The 25,959-nt window shown below is 34.1% G+C and overlaps 1 protein-coding gene across 1 annotated transcript in view; it reads left to right on the top strand.

Annotated features, from left to right (window-relative positions):
• The first annotated feature begins 2,221 nt into the window (after window positions 1-2,221).
• LOC131551795 (inositol polyphosphate-5-phosphatase A-like) overlaps window positions 2,222-25,959 on the top strand; it is a 186,296-nt gene continuing 162,558 nt past the window's right edge. Inside the window, exon 1 of the mRNA XM_058794914.1 lies at window positions 2,222-2,653. Coding sequence (XP_058650897.1) covers window positions 2,573-2,653 — 81 coding nt within the window. The 5' untranslated portion in view covers window positions 2,222-2,572. The remainder of the gene's footprint in view (window positions 2,654-25,959) is intronic.

The raw sequence follows: 25,959 nt of genomic DNA, 5'->3' as shown, positions 1-25,959 counted from the left end.
ATGTCTTAAGACTCTGTATAATTAATGATTGTCTCAATAGCCGAGCTGGTTTCTTGTCCATGTGTTTATTTATTTGGCACGTAGTCATGTAATAAGTCAGATGGTTTGCATTAACGCTTGATTTTGCAATAATCATCATTAGAAACTCTGCTGAGACTCATTCAGAAGGGATAGGCCTATTTTACATCCCTGTGCGCTGATGCAACACAATGACAGAAGAACAGCCTTGAGTTCAAAGGCACTGTATTCATTTGAATGTAATTGATTCTTTTGCTTTGTTTTCAGCGATGGATCCATCTACATATTTTACTCTGTCTGAAGTGTCACTGCTGCGCTGCCTGATCAGATTCAAGACTTCAAAAAGAGATGAACAGAAAACAAGTGCAACCTCAAAGACATCAATATAGAATTATTGTATCAGTGTTTTGACCAATTAAAAGAATAGTTCACCCAAAAATGAAAATGTGCTGTGAATGTGTTCACCCTCAGTTCATCTGAGATCAGGATGAGTGTGTTTCTTCATCAGGTTTGTAGAAATGTGTCTCTGCATCAGTGTCTCAGCAATGGATGCTCTGCAGTGAATGGGTGCCGTCAGAATGAGAGTCTGATAAAAACATCACAATAATCCACAGCACTCCAGTCCATCAGTTAACATCTGGAGAAGACAAAAGCTGAAACGCATCCAGCATTAAGACGTTTCTAACTAAAATACGAGTCTATAATCCATAATAACTCTTCCTCCAGTGAAAAAGTGTATCTTCTGTTGTCTCTCACATCAAAGTCCAGCCACATATTTGTTTAGAGCTGTTTTGGACTGTTTTGGCATCTGTGGGGATTTCTCTCCTGATTCAGACCAGAACACTTCTTCACTGGAGGAAGCTGAGGGTTTTCCAGGAGTGTGGGAATCCTTCAAACAGGCTTTCTGGGATGCCAGGCGGGTAAAATCCAAGCCGGAAGAGGCTGCACAAGCATATCAAGTGTAAACTGTGGCTAGTACAATAGCACACACACACACACGGCTCATGCACTGTCAGTCCCAGCTGTGGACACTTTGAGTATGTTGTTGGGGTGTGATATTTTCCTGCTTTCCTCAACCGAATGCCATTGAGCCACATGGCAGCTTCAGTCTCCAACACAATCATTACCAGCCTGCTGTCATATATATATATATATATATATATATATACATACATATGCGACTCCTGCTGCATATGACATTCTACACTAAAGTGTCTAAACTAAAATTGTGATCTGAACTGTGTTCATTTACCTGGACTGATGTAATAGTTAATGCACCATTAAACAGATGGCATGAAATCCCATCATAGATTAAACAAGAGCATTCAAAAGCACTAGTTTATGTGATTCAGTTCAAGATTATTTCACAGAATTCATGCAACATGCCTCTCAAGAGATCTGATCAATCATGAGAGATTTGATCAAAAATCCATTCAAAAAAAAAAAAAAAAAAAAAAAAAAAGAGTAATATTGTCATTATTAAAATTTAAAAGAACTGTTTTCTTGCAAAAATTACTTGCAAAATATTTTTAAATTATTTGTTTCTTTCCCCCCCGCTGTGATGAATAAATAAATAAGATAAATAATTATAAATGATAGATAAATAAATATAAAAATAAATAAAATAATAAGTAAAATATTATAAAGGAATTAACAAATAAAGGGGGGTGGGGGGGTGGTCATACTAAATAATATCAGAACTATGTTTAAAAAAAAAATTGTATTAGCAAGCCATTTATTCTTTTATTTATTTTCTTATTGTTACATTCATTTATTTATTATTTTGCAGGCTTAGTAAAGAAGTATTATAATATGCTGTTTTGGTGGTCAATTAACATTTCTCATTATCAGTGTTGCTGCTTAATATTTTTGTGGAATATTAATTAATAAAGTTGATTAATATTGTGAATATTTTTTCAGGATTCTTTGTTGAACAGAAAGTTTGAAGAACACCATTTATTTAAAATAAAAATAGAAATCTCTTGTAGCATTAAACATGTATTTACTGTCTATTTTGATCAGTTTAATTATTTTATGCTTGTTAACACACACACACACACACACAGACAGCGTTGCGGTTCTTAAAGGGGCACCGCTATGTTGCTCTTTGAAATCCCTCGCTGTCACTAAACCACTGGAAACATATAGCTCTTAAAGCGGCAACACTCGTAACGCGTCGCCCCTTTAAGAGCCGCGTTTTCCCATTGGCTCCGTGACGTCAGCGCAGCGCACTCTCTCCAGCAGCGGCGTGTCCTCCCTCAACAAACGCGAGCAATGCGAACCGAACGCCAGCGAAACGCGCTCCGCAGACCGGCGCTCGCCGCGGATTAAACCGGGAAACTCTTCAAATCATGGCGGAGACGGCGGAGAAGTGAAGCCCGACGCGTTGAGGACGCAGCGCGCACTGATTTCGCGTACTAGACGCGCAGTATGCAGGAGCCCAGCTGATCGAGACTCGAACCCGCAGCGTGTACTTAACCCCACGAACCATTGCTCGACTCTAGAACCAGAACCAGCTCAAATTAGCTCATTAGTCCGGCTCGCCAGCTAATTAATGATGGCGGGGATGAAGCTGACAGCGCAGGGCGCGGGAATCCTGCTGGTCACCGCCAACGTTGGATCTCTGTTTGAAGATGTAAGTCAAGCGAAAACGCTGCTTTATTACTAATAACTCGTCTTTTCTCCACATTAGTGCACTTAATGTGGATCCTGCTGCAGTAATCTGAGGTAAAGTGTGGTGATTAACGAAGGTAGTTGATGAATTAAACCGAATGGCGAAGCTTGTCGTGTCCCCTCAGAGTTTAACGGTTATAACGGTTTCTGATGCTGCACTGGTCAGTCTGATTGATTGACAGCGGTTTATGATATTCATATGTCAGTGGTTGGTTAATCTGTACTGCTTACTGGATAACACATCTGTTAACTGTCAGATAGTGAGTTGGATGTTGGTAAATATGTCTCTCAAGTTTGGATGACACATTTTAAAGAAAATCCAATAATTATTATTATGAGTGCAAATCTCTGTTTAAGTTTAAGTCTATTTAAGTCCACCTTTAAGTTTGTTTCCTAGCAGTGTGTGATGGTGTATCGATCAATCTGATTCATTGATTGATAGCTGTTTATACTACTATTCATACAGTCAGACCAAAATGTATTCAGACACCTTCAGCATTTCTCACATTATATCACAGTTTATTCGCTGTAGTTTAGAAAATGGTAATAAAATATGAGAAGAACTCAGAGTTAAACTGCGTCAGAACAAATTCATCTTGATGATAACTTTGATAGAAAGGTATGCAATGAATTCGGTTGAATATCTGTCAGCTGTTAAATTTAAGAACACAATTAGATAAAACCAATTTAGCTCAACCAATTACCAAGAAATGCTTCAATTTGTTCAGTCTGTGTGTAAAAAGATCACATTAGCAATTAAAGAAAAAAATATTTGAGCAAAACATGATCAGCTCAAAGTGTCTGAATAATCTTTGCTCCCAAATTTTACTGATAGTCCACTGTATGAAGAATTTTTGGGTATAATATGTCACAGTTTACTTTATTTTGCTATCCTCACTTACATAAATGAACTATAACGTGTCCTGCACCCGCTAGTAAAAAAAAATAAAAAATTATATATATGATGATTGAATATTGGTTTGACTGTATGTCAGTGCCAGTGGTTGGTTAAACTGTCAGGTTGCTGGATAACATATCTGTTAACTTAACTGTCAGATAGTGAGTTGAATGTTAGTACATGCGTCTCTGGAGTTGGGATGACTTTATAATTTGTGTGAAGTATATCAGCATATGTGGTTTTCTTTAAAAAATAAATTAAATAATTATTATTATGTGCTCTGTGAATCTATATTTAGATTCTATATTGCAAATTTATATTTCCAAATGGAAAGTTTCCACTTTGTTTCCCAACAGTGATGCTGTATTGATCAGTTTGATTGATAGATAGATTGATTGATTAACAGTTTACACTGTTCAGAGTGCCAGTGGTTGGTTAAACTGTACTGGTTACTGGATAACACGCCTGTTAACAGACAAACGGTGAGCTGGATGTTGGAAAATATGTCTCTCAAGTTTGTCTGACATATATAAAAAAATATATAAGGTTTTCTCCCAAAGGTATATAATAATAATTAATTAAATAATCAAAATAATATATTATTTAGTATTATTACTACTATTATTATTATTATTATAATACACACTCTAAAAAAATCTGTAATATCAATGTGAAGGAATTTTCTGTATTGATTTTTATTTTTTTCCCCTTGTGTTTTTCCTGTATTTTGAATCTCGCCCTGTGTTTCAATGTGTCTTAGGTCGACGTAAATGTCTGTAAAATTAATGAATGATATCCTGGCACTTTTTTTATTTTATTTTATTTTTTTAAACCGTGTATATTCTTTTGTCATTGTGAGTGCGATACCCACTCAAACTCCTTATCCGGTAATCCTAAATGAAAACTTCCTAGAAATGAGTGAGCCAAAGGGTGCGAGAGCCTTGTTTAATGCTAGAGGCTGTTTTTGATCAAGAGTAAGTCCTTGTGCACTAACATGTGTGAAATGTCACACTGGGGCCGTCGGATATCATGCAGAGAAAGGATGCTCTCATATGCCACCCAAGCGGATCTGTGACCATCGGTCATATTTACTGTAAGCGCTTTAACTTCTGTCCTTCTCAAACTGCAAAAAAGCTGTAAAACTAGAGCTCATAATCACTCCTGATTCTGTGGCTTAATAGAAATCTCACCTGTTGTGCTCTATGGAAATGATTACGCAAACCTGTGGTAGATCAGGGCGAGTTAGGGTTTAAGCAAATTAGTTCCTCTGAATAAACAATAGTAAAGTACACGGTGCTAAAGTTATTTGAACCATTAAAGATATTCAAATGCTTGCTTGTCTGTAAACGTGCCAGTACTTGACAGTCAGGTCTTGCGCTGTAATTCTTTGTCGTTTACACTGTGAGAAGTTTAGGCCAGAACTGTTTATTTGATTGCGAAGAGCTCTTAACTGTTTTTTTACGCATGTGAAGAGGAACTGTCCCGTACTATCTTTAGAGTTATAAATAGCTGGCATGTCATGACCGCTGAACTGCTGTCTTATGAATATAGCTGTTTATCCATTACTTGTTTTACACGAGAGCGTGGCCAAAACCAGCACGCCGCTTATAGAGTCCTGCATGCACAATTGCACCTAAATATTTAACATGTTCAGACGTCTCGTCTCGTCCCTCAATGGGCCTTTTGTGCCGCGCAAGCCACAAATGCAAGGATTTTTCCAAATTACGTGAATGAAGTAAATGAGGCCTTTGTCAGCGATCACAAGATGAGGTGTTTAGGGCTGGATGGCTTCCACGGTTTTTGGCAAGTGCTGTTATAAAGCGGTTGAAGTTGTCTACTGTAGCCATTTCCCCCTGGTTTCTTCCTGATCAGATGCTCTTGAAGTGCTTCTGGGAAGATGGGAGACATAAAAAGCCGTAATGGAGCTATAGGATGGCATATGCTCTTCAGGATACATAAATGACTTCCCTTTATGGAAATCTGCTGGTCTGGCTGGCGTCCAGGTGGATCGACCAGACCACACAGGTGCCGAGATTACACCCATAAATGTGGTTTAATAATATCTGATAGGCAAATAGGGTCTGGATAGTGTGAGGTCATTGAGATCAGAGTAGCTATAGTGGACGAATCTCACAAAAATGGCACATTTCACCCCACAATCAAGTTTGTTTCTTCATTAGGTTTGTAGAAATGTGTCTCTGCATCAGTGTCTCAGCAATGGATGCTCTGCAGTGAATGGGTGCCGTCAGAATGAGAGTCCAAACAGCTGATAAAACCATCACAATAATCTACAGCACTCCAGTCCATCAGTTAACATCTGGAGAAGACAAAAGATGAGACACATCCAGCATTAAGACGTTTTTACCTCAAATACGAGTCTATAATCCATAATAACTCTTCCTCCAGTGAAGAAGTGTTCTGGTCTGAATCAGGAGAGAAATCTGCAGATCAAGCAGCGTTTAAAACAGTCCAAAACAGCTCTAAACAAATATGTGGCTGGATTTTGATGTGAGAGACAACAGCAGATGCACTTTTTCACTGGAGGAAGGTGTGTATGATGGTAATTGTTGACACTGACTCGCTGCTTTATTTTCGCTCAGCTGCTGGGTTATAATAACAGAGCAGATGCAGCAGTGATGATATCAGGTGGCTTCAATTGGAAATGTTATCATACTGTATGCAAGATGATAAGAAGAGATAATAGCTCTGCTTCAGATCCTAGTGAGCTGTTTACATTGTAGAGCAGTGTAATAAAATCATACTGTGATATTTTGTGATTTTATATATAGTGATATAAAACAAAGGAATTTTTTACCTGCAGGGCTCTATGCTTGCTTTTCTTTTTAGGTGCGCTTGTGCTCCTGATTTAAAAAATTTAGGAGCATGGTCAAAAATTTACGAGCACCTTCTAATCGACAATTAAAAATTCTGATAAAAAATTAACCTTCCCCTTACGAGGTGATATTTGACTCCTTAAAGTGATTTACAGGGAATTTTGTTTTTACCTTTTGTAATGGCATTTTTCTAACTTTATTAAAAGTATATTGTCTTTTATTTATCAAATTCAAAAAAATATATATTTATAAGCTTTCAACATTTCTATCTTAACATTAACTAAAACAACAGAATAAAAAGTAGAATAAGAATAAATTGCCAATCAAATTAAATCAGTATTTAAGAAATAAATTTGTACTACAGAGGTGGCACAGAAGAACGCACAAGTGGCTTGTTTGTGTATTTTCAGATGTTTAATGAGAATCAGAGGTGGCACGAGTGCAATTAAATTCATGTTGAGGTTAATGTTTTAAATATAAAATTATGAATATAGAAATATTAAATGATTTAAATAACAGAAAAGATACTTTACAAATTAATCTAAAACTGCCAGCAGGTGGCGTCAAGTCACTGATTTTATCACTGAATCATTCATTTATTTGATTCGTTTGAACGGCTGATTCATTCAAAGTACGTGACTGTCTTTATGAATGGGTAATTGAATCATTGACTCACTAGATTCATTTAACAACGCAGTTCATTCGTGAACGAAACACTGCTGTGTTTTAATGGAGATGCGCAGCGGCTCAGCTATTACTTTGTTTGAAACCATTTTTGTTGATGAAATGGAGCAAAATAAGACAATAGTGTTGTAGTCAGACAATATAAGTCACTGAATATTAACTACTTGTTTAATGAACTGTTGTATTAAATCAATATCACATTTGCAAACTCCATTAATAATCATTAAAAGCTGTCATTCATCTTAGTTCGTGATCTCACAAAACTCCATTATAATCAACGAAGCTCCTTACACTGCACAGTGAATCTCTTATTTACACCCAGTCTACACTTTGTTTGTTATATTGAGAGGTCTGTGATGCATTACTCAATGCTGCAAAAACAAGTTGTAAGTAGCCTACGTTAGAAACCTTTGAAGCTCCCGAAGCGTAAACACAAAAATGCTGATCGGGTCAGTCGCACAGGCGCTCCTAAATATTTTTTCATAGTCGCACGCAGTAGGTAGGCCTGTCGCGATAGTCGATATATCGACTTATCGCACGATATATGAAAATGGGCGCGATCATTTTTGGTGCCGCGATATGTTGCGACGGATAATTTTTTTATAATTAAAAATAATGATTATATAATTTTTTTTACATAAAAATGAATATCACCAACATTTTAGTCGATCGCGCTGCCTCTGTCATCTCGTCTGCTCTTTGTGGCGGAGGCGGGGCTTAGGCAGCGTCTCCCCCACACACACGCACACAGAGCGGACAGCGACAGGTGAAGAGAAGGCGTGAACCCACTGCGTTATAAAGTGTTTCGTGACATCTACAGCCAGAAGAACAAGTCCCAATGGACTTGGTTTCAAAGCCGCAATCTTAAGCTCCGTTGTGGGAACATTTTGGCTTTAAGCCGAATGAGAGAGGAGAGCCAGTTAACGTGAATGAGCCGGTGTTTGTTTTATTTATTTAGCTTTTTTTTTTTTTCACATTCCGGTTCCAATGTCTAAATATTCTTAAGAATAAAATGTTCTTTGTTCTTTGAAAGAGTGTACTTGCATTATTATGCTATTATATTGTCATAAGCCCCTTTCACATAGTAATACCAGTAAATTGCCGTAAAATTACCAGAACGACTTTACCGGTAAATTCAAAACTGCGCTGTTCACACAGGCAACAGCATTCCGTCTTTTTTCCGGTAAAGCACCATTCACACATCGGTTTTAAATTACCGGTAAATTCTGTGACATTATAAAACGGAAATGACCTCTAAACGGCTGCGCCTCACGGTGTTGTGTTTGTAAACATGGAGGGGTAAACGCGATCAGTGTTTTTGTTGATGTTTTCATTTGTGTGCCAAATGTTCACGTTCATGCTGCTTCTTTTGGCCCAAAGATATCGCACGACTTCAAACACAGCGCGGAGTAAATGCGTCATCTGCATCAGAATGTTATGATTGGCCCAGAGCCGTTGAATTTTGAATTTCAACGGCTCTGGATTGTCCCGGAGTAGACGTCTTACGTCACCGCGTTCTGAACTCGTACGTGCTCATACCGGTAATTTTCCTTCTGCGTTCACACACAGCAGAATTCCGGCAATTTACTGGTAATGTTACAACTTCTCATACCGGTAAATTGCCGGAACGAATTTACTGGTATTTTTGAAAAGGTCCTGTTCACACATGATCTCTTTATGGCAATTTACTGGTAATTTTCCGGAAAAGTCTGTATGTGTGAAAGGGCTTATATTGTAATTATATAATCAGTGAAATAAAATTGTCTTAAAATGACAATAATATCGTTTATCGCAATTAAATTTGGTGCAATATATCGCACAACAAAAAGTAGTTATCGTGACAGCCCTAGCAGTAGGTTTCAGTCGCAAAATAAAAATAGCTATATTTGGAAATAAAAAATCATTTTAGAGTTAGTGGAGTGAGTTTATTGGCAATTGCATGCAGATAGAAAATAAAAATAAATTTTAAAAAGCAGAAAAACTATTCTTTACTCTGAAGCGTAAAGTCCTGAACAATTAAAAAAAATATATATGAATTTTTTTTTTACTTTTTACAAGAATCAACTTTCTTTCCACTAGAGTTTTGATAGGCCGTGTTCACATTGATTTTGACCAATTAAATATGGCTGTAATAATAATAATAATAATAATAATAATAATAAAGTGATTTTATTGTTATTATGAAATAAAAATATTAGACAAAAATAAAGATATTGTAATGTTGTAAATTAAATACTGTAATAAAATTATTTAATTTTACTGTAAAATTACAGTCCTAATATTTACTTCTAAATTTTCAAATGTTAAACCAAGCTTTAATTTGGCGTGTTGTCAGCAAATAAAAATGTTAACATATTAATTTTAATAATCTTTTCCCCATTCAACATTTCAACATTTCTCTTGCTGTGTCCACCATCTTCCCATATTTTTTCACCAAGCTTGCTGCTGTGCATTCTGGGATAGTCGTTTCTGTAGTGTGATCGTATTTTTGGATCTGAGGGTCATTCAGCCTGTGATGAGTGTTTTTATCAATCGAGGCCGAGCGCACATGAGCTGAAGATGCTGTTTTCATGAGTTTTGTGCTCAGAATCATAAAATGAGATTTTCTAAAGCAGGAGCTGATAGAAGAGTAAGGGTCCTCTCGTCTCTGAAATGTGTCTGGGGAGCTACTATGATTATTGATAATGGATTTTACGTTATTGTGAGCTGCATCGTAAATGAGCACGAGCCATTATCTGAAGTGGCTTTGGGAATTACAGTCACCACCAATGTTCCTCTGAGCCGCGTGTGGGCTGTGTGGAGAGAAACACTGAGATTTCTAGAAACAGAGCTAATAGAATTGATGATGACTGTCCATTATTATGTTTCAGCCTTGCTTTTGTGATCAGGTTGTCTTGACATATATATATATATATATATATATATATATATATATATATATATAAAATATACAAAATACAATTTTTACAGATATTACTGGTTTTGATAATGAACATAAATCTACATCTGCATCCTAACTCAAGCTACTATCAAATGTGTATTTCTAAGAGACAAAAAAATCTTATATTATTAATATTATCAGGCAACACAAACCTGTTTCTTGATTTGAAACCGTATTATTCATTAGAACATTCAGAACTAAGAAATTATTTTCTATTTGGATATTTATTTTTTGTCATGTTCTGAACAAAGAATAGTTTAAAACCACAATTAACCGTCTGGTTTTTACAACTTTCACATTGGATCTGCCTTTAAACTTGAAAGAAATACAAATTTGACATTTATCATTATAATTATCGATATCGACTGATATGAAAAAAAATTATCATGATCATTTTTTGGCCATATCGCCTAGCCCTATATTATAATATGTTGTGGTTTGTTGTAAGATGCATATTTCATGTCTCTTATTTTTATTGAATGAGCAGCTGAAGTAGTATAGACATCTCAAAACAAGAGTCCTGGTGAATTTCTGACTTGTTAATAATTAAAATTTCCTTATGCATACATTTTTCTCTCTGGCTGTTATTGGTGTTTTGGTTGCACAATAAACAACATCTGGCATTTAAATGAATGTAAACTCTCATATTTTCTCTCTGAACATCCCGTCACAGGAAGAAAAGAACATTATTCAACACAATTTTTTGATTGCATGCGGCATTAATTTTGTTTGTGCAGGTCCTAAAAAGTCTTGAATTTGATTTAAAAAATAAAAAAAATAAAGTCTGCAGAAACTATATTATATTTTATTTTTATTTTATTTCATTTCTGCTCAGATGTCTGCTTTTCTGCTTTGTTAATGATGCAGCAGCAGTGCTGGTCCTCTACCGGAAGTGAAATATGGATTTTTATTTTCTTTTTGGTCAATTAAGAAGAAATTCACAGGAACTGCTGCTTGTTTTAGCTGATTCCGAGTTGGTGTCTGATCATGTCTGATGCAGAAGGAGCGGCTAATATTTTCCATCATGTGGTTTGTTAAAAGGGCCAGAACACTTTACAATAATGACAATAGGAAATGGAGAACGATAAAAGACATTTCCAAAGCATTCTGCCAGTATGTACTTATTGTATACTGGTAACAAACCAGGTTAAAGGGACAGTTCACACAAAAATGAAAATTCAGTTATTTACTCGCCCTCAAACCTTTGAGTTTCTTTTTACTTTTGAACACAAAACAAGTTATTTTAAAGATGTTGGGAACCAAACTGACAGTATTTTCTTTTTTGGGTGAACTGTCCCTTTAAGAGACTAGTAGTGAAACGCTAGTAGTGGTGTTAGTTAAGTATGGCATGACTGGTACTAGTGCTGAAATGTTTTCTGTGACTTGCAGCACATTGACGATGCTTTGATTCTGATCTGCTGAAGAACATGGTTATCAGTGGATTTATCCCAGCGATAGTCAGCTGTTTATTTATTCTCCAGTGATTGTCATACTGGAGTGCATATGGGTAATGCAGGCTAAATATGGTTTGATGGGGTCTGTGTTTCTTGAGATGCTGTGGCCCGTAGTGAAACTCCCAGATCCTGCGGCTTTGGCTATAGTTTTCATTAAACACTGATGTTGCTTTTTGACGTGTGAAATCAAACAGAAATGCTGTAATTCAATATGCAGAAACCTGTAAAACATGCATTTCTCCTCTGAACTGCTGTTTGTGGTGCGTGTGCATGCATACCGGTACGAGAAAATCTCACGAAACCTGTCAAAAAACACACGCCTGGCTCATGTGTCAGCCCTACATCAAAAGAAGGAAAATAAAACCTTTTTTAATAAAGAATGTTAAGAGTGGGTTTTAGGATCATTAAGATTGTCTTTGTCATTTTCATGACAATTACTTCCACGTATTTCCCTCAATTTTCATTATTGTAAGTTACATATGTAAAAAAAAAAAAAAAAGGAATTAAATAAAAAAAAAAAATGTAAAAAAATGTAAAGAGAAATTGATACATAAAGTAATATATAGCATATTTTTCAAACAAATTCCAAAAAAGATTTTTTACAATGTTTTTGAAAAAAGTCTCTTCTGCTCACCAAGGGTTAATTGATCCCAAATACAATAAAACTAGTGAAATATTATTACAGTGTAAAACAGCTGTTTTGTATGTGAATGTGTATTTTTATATTTTTAGTTTTGATTTAAATTTTAGCTTTAGTAATTCCGATTTTTTTAATTTATTATTTTTTTTATTTTTTTTCATTGGCTTTAATTTATTCCTGTTTTAGTAATTTTAGTACCTAAACTTAGTTTTTGTTTGTTAATTTTCATTAGATTTTTTTTTAAGTTAATGGTTTATCTAATGTTTTATTTTATTTTCATTTCTATTTATTTTTAAAATATTTTTAATTTGCTTTAATTTATTTCTTTTTTAGTTTTAGTAATTTTAGTACTTAAACTTAATTTGTTTAATTTTCATGTTTTTTTTTTAAAGTTTATAATTTTCATCTAATATTTTATTTTATTTTGTTTTATTACTTTTCACTAAAATGTTTTTAGTTTTGTTTAACAGCTGTGTGTCAGTGTAAGAGCTGCGATCAGCTCAGAGAAGCAGAACTCGTGCGGGTTTGGACTTGCCTTTCCTCAGGAATGTAAACATGTGGCATAAAAGAAGAAGTAAAAGTGAGAAAAAGCATGTGGTTGCATTAAGAGACTTCATGTAGTAATATTCAGGACACAAATGCTACTGAAAACGTGACTCATATGCACTGGTGTCATCCTTCACTAGCTAATCTAGTGGCGTCTCATATTAACTAGGTTAGTAGTTGTTCTCTAAGGTGCTGTGCAGTTAATAGCTGTTTCTAGATCACCGCTGAACTGACCAATCACAGCACACCAGCACAACCAGACACTTTTTTATTTTATTTAGATTTTGTATATTTTTCTTTCTTTCAGTAAACAGATTTTAGAATGACTCCGTTTTAGTGCATATTAAAAAAAGATACTTTTTTACTTTTCTCATCATTTTGACTTTTTTTCAAAGTAGTAGTTAGTCATATGACTGTTCTTGTTATCTTAGATTTCTGAATTTATTTTCGCAATTTTGACTTTCATAATGCGACTTTAACAGAAAAATCTAAGATAACAAGAATAGTTCCATCGATATTACTGTTATTTTGCCTTTTCTCAAAATATTATGACTTTCTTACATTTTGACTTTATTCTTATAATTTTGACTTTTTTCAAAATATGACTTTATTAATTGCAGCGACTATTCTCGGAATTTTGACTTTTCTCCAAAGTAGATTTTTTTTTTTTTTGTCTTATCAAAATATTATGAATTTTTAAATTCTCATTATGTATATTCTTATCATTTTGATGTTTTTCCAAAATATGACTTTAATCATATTGCTGCGACAATTCCCGTTATCTAAGATTTTTGACTATTCTAATATTTTTGACTTGATTCTCATAATTTTATTTATTCATTTATTTTTTTTTTAATATGACTTTAATGTCACATTGCTGTGACTATTCTCATTATCTAAATTTTATTCAGGTAATTTTGACTTTTTCCCCCTCAAAATTACTGTTTTATTCTCGTCTTTAGTCTTTTGATCTCATTCTTGCTTTTTCTCAAAAATGACTTTTTTAAAATTCTTATCTTAATTTGACTTTATTCTTGTAATTTGAATTTAGTTTTATATTGTTACAACTTTATTCTTATTTTACATTTTATTTTTTTACTTATTGACCAGCTTTTTTGCAATTTAGCCTAGAGTTGACTTTATTCTCTCAAAACAATTTCAAAATGATCTAATTTTTCTGCAGCTTTATTCTTATTCTTTGTTTTTTTGTATTTTTTTTGTCTTAAATTTTTGACATTATTCTCATAATTGTGACTTTTTTTTAATCAATCTCATATTGCTGTGACGTTATCCTCATGATCTAATTTAGCGCAGTCGTGCTGTAGTTCCCAGAATGCCTCAGTGGAATGAAAGCCGTGTGTCTGTTGGATTCATTACGGTTGAGCTTGTCCTGATGTGAGCGAGACTCTGATGATCCTGCAGCACCTGGGCTCTGAGCGCTGGGAGGTGGGAAGTGATATTTACGTGATCGTGTGTGTGTGTGTGTGTGTATCTGGCTTTCTTCACTCATGGGAAGTCCGTGGAATCATTACAAAAATCTGCTGGAGCGGCGTCAGTACTCCAGCGTTTGGCACGGGCCGGTGCCCATGTATGGAGAAGGAGCGTTACCCAGAGTTCTCTGTGTGTGATGATCAGACGCACTCGTAGGAGGAAACTCCTCTGCTCCGTGCTCACACTCAAATAGAGCAGCGTTTCACACCTAGAAACAGCGGCGAGGAATAATTTTATCCTGAATTACTCAGCGTGTCAGTGTTAAACGCCACTCTACCCAGAATGCCTCTCAGCATGAGTGGAGTCCTGTGAGAGAGATGTAATGAGCTGTGTAGAGTTTAGGCCTGTAATTCTACACATGTCTGTAGCCTGCTGCTGTTCCAGCGATGACCTGCTCATCTCACACACACCGTCTAATATTTTTGGTTAATTTGGTGGGTCAGATCATCCACAACATTGAATAGTTTCGTTTTCCATAGCTTTATTAATTTTAGTGTCATGCTTGCATTCAGTCAGTGCTGGTCTATGCACGTTGTTTTTCACTGCATTGCTGTTGTCACTCAAAAAGTCTCACTGTGTTTGAATACAAAAACTAAACTGCATCCAGTATATTGAAAGAGAATGTATATAGTCACCTTTAGACAGGTGCTATTTTGTTATTTTAATTTATTTTATTTTATTTTTGTTTTGTTTAAATTGATAACACATTATAAAATAAAATACAACAGAAATGTTATTTAACCCTTGTGCAACCTTTTGGTCATTTTTGTCCTTTTCAATTTTGTTTTTTTTGATCATTTTGCCTGTGTTATTGGTAGCTGCATACATTTTGGCACAGGTCTGTATTTTTATTGGAATTTTACTATTTCACCCTCATTTCCTTTAATAAATCTATTTTGCACTAGGTACAAAAAATAGTTCCTCTCAGGACCTTTTGGACAAAAATGTCCCCATTAAAACTTTTATTTTTAATCGCAGTGCCGTTTAACTGTAAAATTATGCAATTTTTATTAATAGGTTTACATTCTGTTGGCAAGGCTTTAAAATTTTAGTTTTTACTAGATGGTGCCCTTTTTTTTCAGGTTTGGTCTATAAAGCAAATACTCGATTTATTCCTGTTTTCTGCTTCTGCATATTATAGAGCCAATTGGATAAATAATGCAGCTATAATTGTGTGGGTGTGTTGGTATGGATGTCAAAGTGTGGTTTGTATGTGTGTCAAAAAAAAAAATAGTGTGGTGTTGTAATATTTGAGAGAGAGAAACTCTACTGTAAATCACAAATCCGACCACTGTATGCACCAGCGGAGTTTTGCTGGCATCTAATGGAGAAAATGTGCTACTGCGCCCAAATAAAATCTTACTGAAATCTAATTTTTTGAGATATCAACCTCAAATTTGGAACTCAACTTATTTAGCAGGTTTAGAGTTCAATATGTTTCATAAAATATATATATTTTATATAAAATATTGTTCATAAATAATTTTCATAAACTTAAACCTGTATAACTTTTTTTTTTTTTTTTTTGGATTCACTTTTGAAAACTTAAAAAAAAAAATTTTTTTTTTGCATCAACAATAATCTGCTATGGGTCTTCTTTAAAATGAGACCAAACTTAAGTTTGTGTTCCCAAGCTTCAAATTTTTATGACCGTTTTTTGAAATAGACATTTTTGTCCACTATGGACCTATGTGTAACTCTTTAAAAAAAAAATATTTGTATTTTTATTGATGCACAAGGGTTAAATTATTGTATTTTTAATTAAATTTTTTTGTTTTGTTTTTATTTTTCTATTTTGGTCTCTGTATTTTATTTTTAGTGCTGTCAAATGATTAATCCCGTCCAAAATAAAAGTTTTTGTTTACATAATCTATGTGTGTGTGTGCTGTGTACATTATGTATATATCAATACAAACACATGCAAGTATATATTTAAGAAAATTGTTTATATATTAAATATTTATATATAATATAAAATATAAGAATATAAATGTATATACATGTAAATATTTTCTAAATATACAGTATACTGTATGTGATTGATTAATCATTTGACAGCACTATTTCTTTTATATTTCTTTTATTTAAATTATTTTTATTTTTTTACATGTTTAATGTATTTATCTATCTAAAAGCTTGATGTACAGTGAGTGTAGCGGTACACATGAGGCTGGACAGTGTGATCAAGATCTAACATCACAGTATGATTCATCGTATATGACATTGATGGTATATATCACGCCACAGTTATTTCTGTCTCTCTCTGTAACACGTGTGTGTGTGTATATGGGGCATGTAGAATAAGTAGGTCTGGATATATGAAACAGGGACGAGCCCCACTTCCCAAAAGTCTGCTCTCTTTCTGACTGAAGCCTGTGGGCGTCTCGGAGAACTGCTGTCCGCTCTACCGCCCACCTGTCAGTCATGATGGATGCATGCGCACACGCGCGCACACACTCTCTCACTCTCTCACTCTCTCACTCACTCACTCACTCACTCTCTCTCTGCCCTCTCTCTCTGCCCTCTCTATCTGCTCACCCAGAGCCCTTCACTCCTTCAGCAGGTCTTTCTATCAGACAGGCGTCTGGAGTGAAGCTGCTGCTATCAGGATTATTTCATGGATGATCGTGACATACGTGAATCTCTGAAGAACATATCTTGATCGTGTTTCCACCAAAATATAAAGGGTTAATTTTAGGACCATTCCATTATTTTGCATTGATCCCCCCCCCCCCAATTCTTATTACTGTATCTTATTACTGAAATCTCATTCTAATGTTTAAAAAAATTGTTGTTGATGTTAATAATAAAAATATGACTTTGCATTCCTGTAACAGCATAATAATAATAATAACAAAATAATAATAATACTTTATTAATTTTGTCATTAGTCATGCAAATTGTGCCTAATTTTTATGAAAATGACACAATGCAAATTAATATAGAATATAAATAAAATATAATATATTAAATGTGTATGTGTATGTGTAGATGTATATAAGTGCTGTCAAATGATTAATCGCATCCAAAATAAAAGTTTGTTTACATATGTACACACATGCATTTATATATTTAAGAAAAATGTTACATTTCTATATTAAATATTTTAAACATGATATAAATTATATGAATATAATTATACATGTAAACACATATTGTAATAAATATACACAACACGCATATATTATGTAAACAAACTTTTATTTTGGATGCAATTAATCATTTGACAGCGCTAATATAAATATATTATAAATATATAAATATATCTCTAGAAAGATAAGAAAATAAGAGAAAAATTTGAGCAGACTAAAATAAGTCAAAAAACCTAAATGCAGTCCAATAATGGTGATTTGAATATGCAATATAAACATGAATACTGACATCCACTAAAAGTACTGCACTTAAGAAAATAAACATTGCAAAAAAAGAGCTTTGTATTTCAGGTGGCTGATGTCTGATTTAATGCCAACAAGTGCTTAAAAGAGTGCGTTTAATTGCTTGGATAACCTGTTTCTCAAGCAATAAAATACTTAACAGCAATCATAATACATTATAGATCATTTATGATCAATAGGGATTTTTAGATTATTGTTGTTTTATCTATCCATTAATCCACAGATTACAGCTGTTATATTCATCAGTGTGTTGAGGCGGATCGATGTGTGTTTGTGCTCTTGGCCTCATCGTGTCCTTCATCTCAGCTACACACACACAGACACAGACACAGACACACACACACACACACACACACACACAGACACAGACACACAGACAAAGCGCTGGAGATCTGTTTTCTGATGAGACTCACTGCCGGAAGGGTTTCCTCCAAAAACACAACCTGTCACTGCTTAAACACTGTAATTTAGGCCTATTTGTTGCAAATGTGTACTTCTGATTGGCTTTGAATGGAGAAAGATGCTGTATGATGTCTGATGGTGCAAGTTAAAGTTAGTTAACCTGTAGTCAGATTTATCTGCTTTAATGTAATTTTGACTCGTTTTGGTCTCATCCTGCTCTGTGTTTTTTGTTAATCCATATTTCTTTGTTATTGTGTGTGAATACATGCGTCCTGCCCATTTCTGACACGTTTCTACTGTTAAACATTGGGCCAGCCCAACACTACAGTAATATCAGAACACATTGCATGGAATTACAGTAAGTGTGCAAAGCGGGTTGATTTGCTTTCGTCTTATATTTGAAACTTTTTTTTTTCTGCTTTTTTATCTATGGGAAATACAAGTACATAATTTAGTTTATTTTTGTTTTCAGAAATTCTTTATATATAAATATGTAGTTTGTAATAAAAATAAACAAAATTTGAGATATATATATCAATATTTTTATTTCTATTTTAGAGAATATAGTGTATATATAATATACATTATTATATTAAATTATATTAATGTAATATCAATTATAATTTTTATGTATAATCATAATATATTCTATTATGCAATTTTGAGGTTTAATTGCTAGAAAATGATAATCACACAAATCAGCGATTTTACACTTTTTATATAAATGTAAAAAAAATAAATAAATTAAACGTCTTATACTGTATATTATTTAATTTGAGCTTCTGAGGTGGACTTCATTGACTTTGAACAAGGAAAAACACACAGATAGTAAGTGTTTCAGACTGTATTTAGTTTTTGTTTTTGTGTAGCTTTATCAGTGATGTTCTTGAGATCTTGTGAGAGGATCTTTCAGAGACGGGACCGTTTCCCGTATGTCCTAAAATTGATGTGTGTTTTTGTGCTGTTTGCACGTGTGTTTGAGTTCCTGTTTGCTGTGTTTGCGTTCCTTCATCTCACTCAGGCTCAGAATGAGGCGTTTCGTGACGGATTCGTGATGAATGAGGACGCTGTTCTTAATGAAGGAACTGGATGTGCAGGACGAATGAGGTCTGATCGGCTCGGATTCAGATCAATGATTCAGTCGCTACTTCCTGTCACGTGACACTGATGAAACGCTGTGTGTGAGATCTGTGTCAACTGAAGAATTCATATTTTGAGCAGTATTATGAGAGAATCACTGTAGACACAGCAAAACCTGAATTCTCCATCAGCCCGCAGTGAACCGATTGTAATGATGAAATTTCAGCCCAATTCTGTATTTATGACCCATCAAATCCACTTTATTTTTTCCCAAATTCCATTTAATTTTTTCCCCCAAATTGTTTTCCATTTGAAATTTTTCTAGCCTCTATTTTAATGGGTTAAATCAATTTTAATCCTCAAAATGCATTTCTGATCAGTTGAATCAATATTCTGAAATGATCAAATTAAAATTTCTCGAATGTTATCTCTTTACAACAGAACATTGCATCATCTTAAACTTTTTTCAAAATTTTATAAAAAAATAAATGATGCACAGCAATTTTTATTTTTAATTTTTTTTCCAAATATTTACATTTATTTTTTAAAGAAATAAATGCTGATTATATTTGTCAGACTTTTGTCACAATTTGTTATATTTTAATCCAATTAAAATATAAGTTTAAGTATCTCTTTACAAAAGAACATTGCAGTTTATTTAATTTTTTTAACTAAATGCGTTGCAGCATAAATTATGTATTTATTTATTTATTTAAGAATTAAGTAGTGATTGTTTCTGTTATAGTTCTTTTTAGTTAAACCCAAATCTTATTTTGGAGGTTTGTAGTGAAGATCTTGTGTATTTGCAGATGCAACATTCATATATAAATACTCCTTATGGTTTAATAATCACAGACTCTAGTTCATATTGTATTGTAATTTGAAACTGATTAATTGTGCAGCTCTACTTTTGGTAAAAAATGGTCAAACTATGTGATATTTTGTGTGGTAAATCCCATTTCGGTGTCATGGAAATTAATGCTCTAGTATTGAATTGAAGTGCTATATTGAAGGTAATCATATTTCTAGAGTTTAATGTTATTAGAATGATTGGTACTAATCAAAACACACCAGTTTAGCATTAATAACATTAACACACACCTCATCACATCTGACAATAAAGCGTTTCCTATTGGCTGTTAGAACAACATTCAGCAAATGTTTTCTTGACGTTATGGAACTTTATGAAGTGAGTCTTTCTGTTTTTAGCATATTTATCACAATGTTTGCATGTGAATCTGACATGAATCTGACGCAGTGTTTTCCGTCTACACGTCTCTGGTGTGTTTCTGCTCACTCTGAACTGCTGTATACTCGAGCTTCTTCATCTAGATCCTACACTGAAATGACTAGAAATCCAATTCCTGGCCTCCGGATGTGTTGGGAAATTGAGTAACTACTAAAACCATTTGGACTGAAGTAGATTTAGAGGAGAAATGAGAGGAAATGAACCCACAGCATCCATAAGAGCATTAGCAGCGGTGAGCTGTTGTTGTGTTCTGGCCGGGATGTGGTCCGGTCCGGTCCGATCCGCAGGAGGATGCTGGTTTGTTAAAGCTCCATTAACCGCCTCAGTGTTGTTGTTCTGTATTGATTTGAAGTCATTAGAGGAGGACGAGTGTCTTCAGGAGAGCTGCTGGATTGGACGTTCATTTAGTGTTATTGCTGTAAAATGTTCATTCAAACATCAGTAGATTGGTTATTTGATTCAATTATTTTTTTGTGTGAGTGTCAAACATGAGCAATGTAGTTTTCCAATTTATGGAACATTTTTGGAAATTTTTAGAAATGCAAAGCTTGTGTTTTTGTTAAACCACAAATGATTCACTATTATAGTTGGTTGATTGAGCTGTGACGAATCTAAATCATGTGAGGGGGACTGTACTTAGTCATTTGTCAGAGATGTAATTCATGTGTTTTGGATTTTTACTTGTGTTAAAATTCTCCTGCAAAGTTGAGAAATATTTACGCTGTATAGCTAATATTTACACACTTTACACAGGTGTGTTTAGTAAAGCCTCACACTCTCTCTCTCTCTCTCTCTCTCTCTCTCTCTCACACGGACACACACACGCTCGGTCACACACACACACACGTTCACACACACACGCACACATGTTTGTTTTTGTGAAAAGTGGGGACATCCCATAGGCGTGATGGTTTTTATAGTGTACAAACTGTATGTGTTCAAACTGTATGTAGGCTTTTATACTGTATGTGCTATTGTCCTACACCTAAACCTACCCCTTACAGGAGACTGTCTGCTATTTCAGATTTTCAATACACTCCATTCTGTGTGATTTAGAAGCGTTTTGAAAAGTGGAGACATGGAGTAATGTCCTGAAAATTCACCTTCTCCTTGTAATACCTGTCATACCTTTGTCATTATACACATCTATGTCGTGACTTTTCACAAAAACACACACACACACTCACCAGAACTGGATTGGACGATTATGTCCGTGTTTTCCGTATCATAGAAACACAGGACTCTAGTGACGTCATCACATGCGTAATGTTAAAGTCTCGTGGCTTTACTTTTGAAAATGTGTTTTCATGTGTAATTTCTGACACTTCCATCATAACTGTCTTAATGTAACCGCAGCGTTTTCCCATCATAAATATATTCAGGGTGAGTTGAGAGGGTTTTGTGTGGTTAACCCGGAACATAAACTTTTCTCTCTCTCTCTCTCTCTCTCTCTCTGCTTCTTTGTCTGTAGCAGGAAAACTAAAATTATATCTCTGTCAGGCTCATGCTGCAGATGTGACGGACTGTGAAATGTTTTCCATGTTTGTCCTGCTTGACTGCAAACAGGAAGCTGTGAGCGAGAGCAGCGGGAGATAAGAGAGCGGCAAGATCCATCTGTATCCCAGAGAGAAGTGCATGATGGGATTGGGAGGAACTGAACAATTCTGGATGCGTTTCCAGATCCATATTACAGTAGCAGTACATTAGCAGTAGTTATTCATAACTACCACATTTTTTCAGAATGTGTATATATATATATATATGTATATGTATATTTTTTCTTCTTCATTTGAAACGTGCTGTGGCTTATATTCCAAAATGACTTGTATAATACAATTAACATCAAGCCTAAGTTTAGTTTTATCTGGGTTATTGTAGTTAACTAAAACTGAAACTAAAATTAAAACCATAAAAAAAAATTTAAAAAAAGTTACTTGAGAGAAAATAAACATTGACTGAAATAAAATAAACTAGACTACTACATCTTGGTGTACTAAAATAATTAAAATTTAAATAAAACAAAAACGAGTAAAAAAGGCGTGCAACAAACTAAAAATATTAATAAAAACTATAACAGTTGTTTATTTGTTTTTGCTGTTTTAAATATCTGTGTATATAGTTTTTATTCATTTTCATTTCAGTTTTAGTTCATTAAGTTAAACTAAATGAAAATTTGAAATTTGCCTTGGCTGTAATAAATTAAAAACTTAAACTTACCTTTTCAGTTAGTATTTATTTTACTTCAAGTAACAAAAATTATATATATATATATATATATATATATATATATATATATATATATATATATATATATATATAATGCTTTTAGTTTCATATATATATATATATATATACTAGAATACACCTTTACAGTTTTCTAATTTTTGTAAATGTTATATTTACCATTATTTTACATTATTTCTGAATATAATACTAAAATGTGACTTATCTGTGTTGTCTCTTAACAATGCAGTGACTTATTTTCCATAAAATACAGTACTATACCAAACAAAAACAACACTTTTGATGTAATTATTATTATTATTATTTATTTTTTTTTTTACATGAACAAATAATTTATTATGATCGACTGAAGTCTGGTTGATTTTGAATCACTCTGAACAGCTGAAGAACCGCTCTGACTGATTCAGTCCAACAACTTGTCTTTTATTCATAGCTTTTCAAGTCTTAAGATCTGGACTGATGTTCAGTGTCAGGCCGGACAGGAAGTCCAGTCATTCTCTCTGGGTGTGACGTCTCCTCGCTTTGTGAGCGTTTCCTGTTTACACTTCAAGCCGTGGAGTGTGTTATTCTGTATTTAACAGAAATCCGTCAGGAATGAGCACACGTGATGCTGTAGATGATAGTAAAACAGTGGAGTTTCAGTGTTTATGGGACTGTAAAACTAGAACAGCTTTCTAATGTAAATTTCGTTGATCTACTTTTCTTTCCCTCCGTCTTGTGAATAATGCAAGACTGGTTTAGTCTGGCCCATTTTAAACTAGGTTCTTCTCAGTTGTGTGTGTAGACGTCATTCTGAGTGGCTCTGGTGATGGAGGTCAGAGGTCAGGGAAGGGTGAGAGGTCATAAGGTCGGCTGTAGAACAATGCTGTATTTTGAGAGCGTGCTTGAGTCATTGCCTGAGGGTCGGCTGTCACGTCCTGCACAGCTTCAGCCTTCATTAGGACCCTTATATAGATGCACTGTGACAGTACTACGGTAATACTGCAGTGCTTCAGTGAATACACCAGCTGTCAAACACTCTGTTTGTGATTCTTGTGACCAAAAACCTTTTTGATCTACAGAATTCTGATTAAAATAATTCAAATGAGTTCTTCAGACACATACAAATTGCACTGTTTTTATAGAACTAATATGTATTGCTTAATAGTACGTAGATTACAACAATATTTTATATAAATATATTAAATACAATTTGTTTTTGTTTTGTTCATGTTAATTGTTCCATTTTGATTTAAGTTTTAATGACTTTATTAATTTCATAAATTTGTGATTTTATTTTTTAGAAAACCAATATATATATTTATTATTAACAATACATATTATTATTATTATTATTATTATTATCATCATCATCATCATCATCATTGATTTATAACTATCATAATAATTTTATTATATTTTTATTTGCATTGTTGTAACAATTAAAATAATATAAATATACTAATTACACATTTTTGTCATTACGTAATTCTTTCATTTGATTTAATAGTTTTGATGACTTTACTAGTATTCTGAAATTTGTGATTTTATTCTTTAGAAAACCAATATTTATTGACAGAATTGTTAATAATAATATTATTAAAAATATAAAGTTGTTATTATTATTATTATTATTATTATTATTATAATCTTTGATTAATAATTATCATATTTTATTTACATTTTTATAATAATAATACAAATAAACACATTCAATGTGTTTAAATGTTTAACTAGTAGTGCATACCGTAATACTGAACGCTAGTGACCTCTTTTGTTAGTGGCTATTTGAATCTGAGTCTTCAGAGACTTTATAAGCCATTTATGTATATAATGTGCATGTGATTAAATATTGAATATCTTGCTGTTCTGAAAGCCTTCTGACAGTTATTGATGTCGATCAGTTCCTGTGCTATTCTTGAGAATAATTCCCTCACTAATCACGTCTGACAGTGTGTGTGTTTGTCCCAGAATGCATCAGTGCGGTCCGCTGGGATCTCGGAGTTCAGTCCTGACCTCTGATCCGTGCCGCTCTGGCCATAACTGGAGAAACGCTGCTCGAGAGCGTCAGCGGAGATTTTCCACTCTATTTTTGTCTGCTTTATATGACATTTCTGAACGTTTTATTTCTGAAACGTCTCGTGTTTTACTGAATGAATGCAGACGTTTGTGTTCTTCTTGTTTCATCAGGAATCCTGATGTACTGCTGAAAACATGAGCTTCCTTCAGTGTTATCTGACACGAACCTGTTTCAGATCAGATAGTGTGTGTCTGATATCACTCTGATAGTGTTTGTGTGTGTGTGTGTGATTCTGATTCTCCTAAAGTGTCGATGCTATAATTATATCATCAGTAATCAGATGACTAACATGTTGTGACACTTTCGCTCGTGTTCATTTGTTGCGGTTCGTCTGATTTTTCTCTGTGTTCCTGTAAGAATGGAAACATCAGGAAGCATCAGAGAAACTCTGAGATTGAGCCTCTGATCTCTCTGTTTGTAAACCAGCAGGTTTATTTTGGGTGATTCTTTAAGTTAAGGTTGTGTGACTCTTTCAGATCATAAGGAAACACTTAAACTTTACTTTAGACGTGTTTAGAGGATCTCGGATTTGATCAAATGTTTGTGTTCTACAACATTTGCTTAATTATTAGTTTTATTACAACCTTTTCACAATAAGTTGAATTATATATTTCATACAAATTCAGATTAATGTCATGTAAACACAGCGTGCTCTTGAGTGTGAGATGTAGTACGTGTTTATCATTGCACATAAATCAGATCAGACCTGCTGTTTATCTGCATGTATGCTAATCGATCATCAGGACGATTAAATCTGCCTGTGAAACATCCACGTGTTTGCTCTGGACTCGTTCTGTGTTTGGTGCTGTTGAATAGATGTTCTGTTCTTCTGCTCTTCATCTGTGAGCCGCTCAAAGTCTCTTTTGTGAGAATGTGTTTAGTATAATGATCATGTGAAAACATTAATAATGAGTTTGCACGGACAGTAAAGACCTCGGTCTGTTGATTCCCTCAATGCACGTGTGTGTCTTTGTTAGACATGTTTTCGTTAAAGCGATATATCACGATATTGATGTAAACAAGCAAGCATGAGAAGCGCCTGGCGTAACGAGTGAATGAAACCGCACATTGAGTTTCTGACAGCTAGGGATGCACCGAATATTCGGCAACCAAAATTGTTCAGCCAAAAATGGTGAAAACACTCTTTCGGTGTTCGGCTGAATAAGTGAAAAGACTAGGGATGCATGATATGAAAATTTTTTACCGATATTTAAGTCCTTCTCATGGCCGATACCGATCACATTTTTATATTATAATTTTCATATAATCTGCAGTGTACCCAGAAGAATACAAAATCTAAGATGCACTGATAAAACTGATATTTTAGTAGCTCTGGCCTAACTATAATAGC

The sequence above is a fragment of the Onychostoma macrolepis genome, chromosome 13 (assembly GCF_012432095.1).
Source record: "Onychostoma macrolepis isolate SWU-2019 chromosome 13, ASM1243209v1, whole genome shotgun sequence".
NCBI classification, from domain to species: domain Eukaryota; kingdom Metazoa; phylum Chordata; class Actinopteri; order Cypriniformes; family Cyprinidae; genus Onychostoma; species Onychostoma macrolepis.
This window is presented reverse-complemented; position numbering and strand designations above follow the sequence as displayed.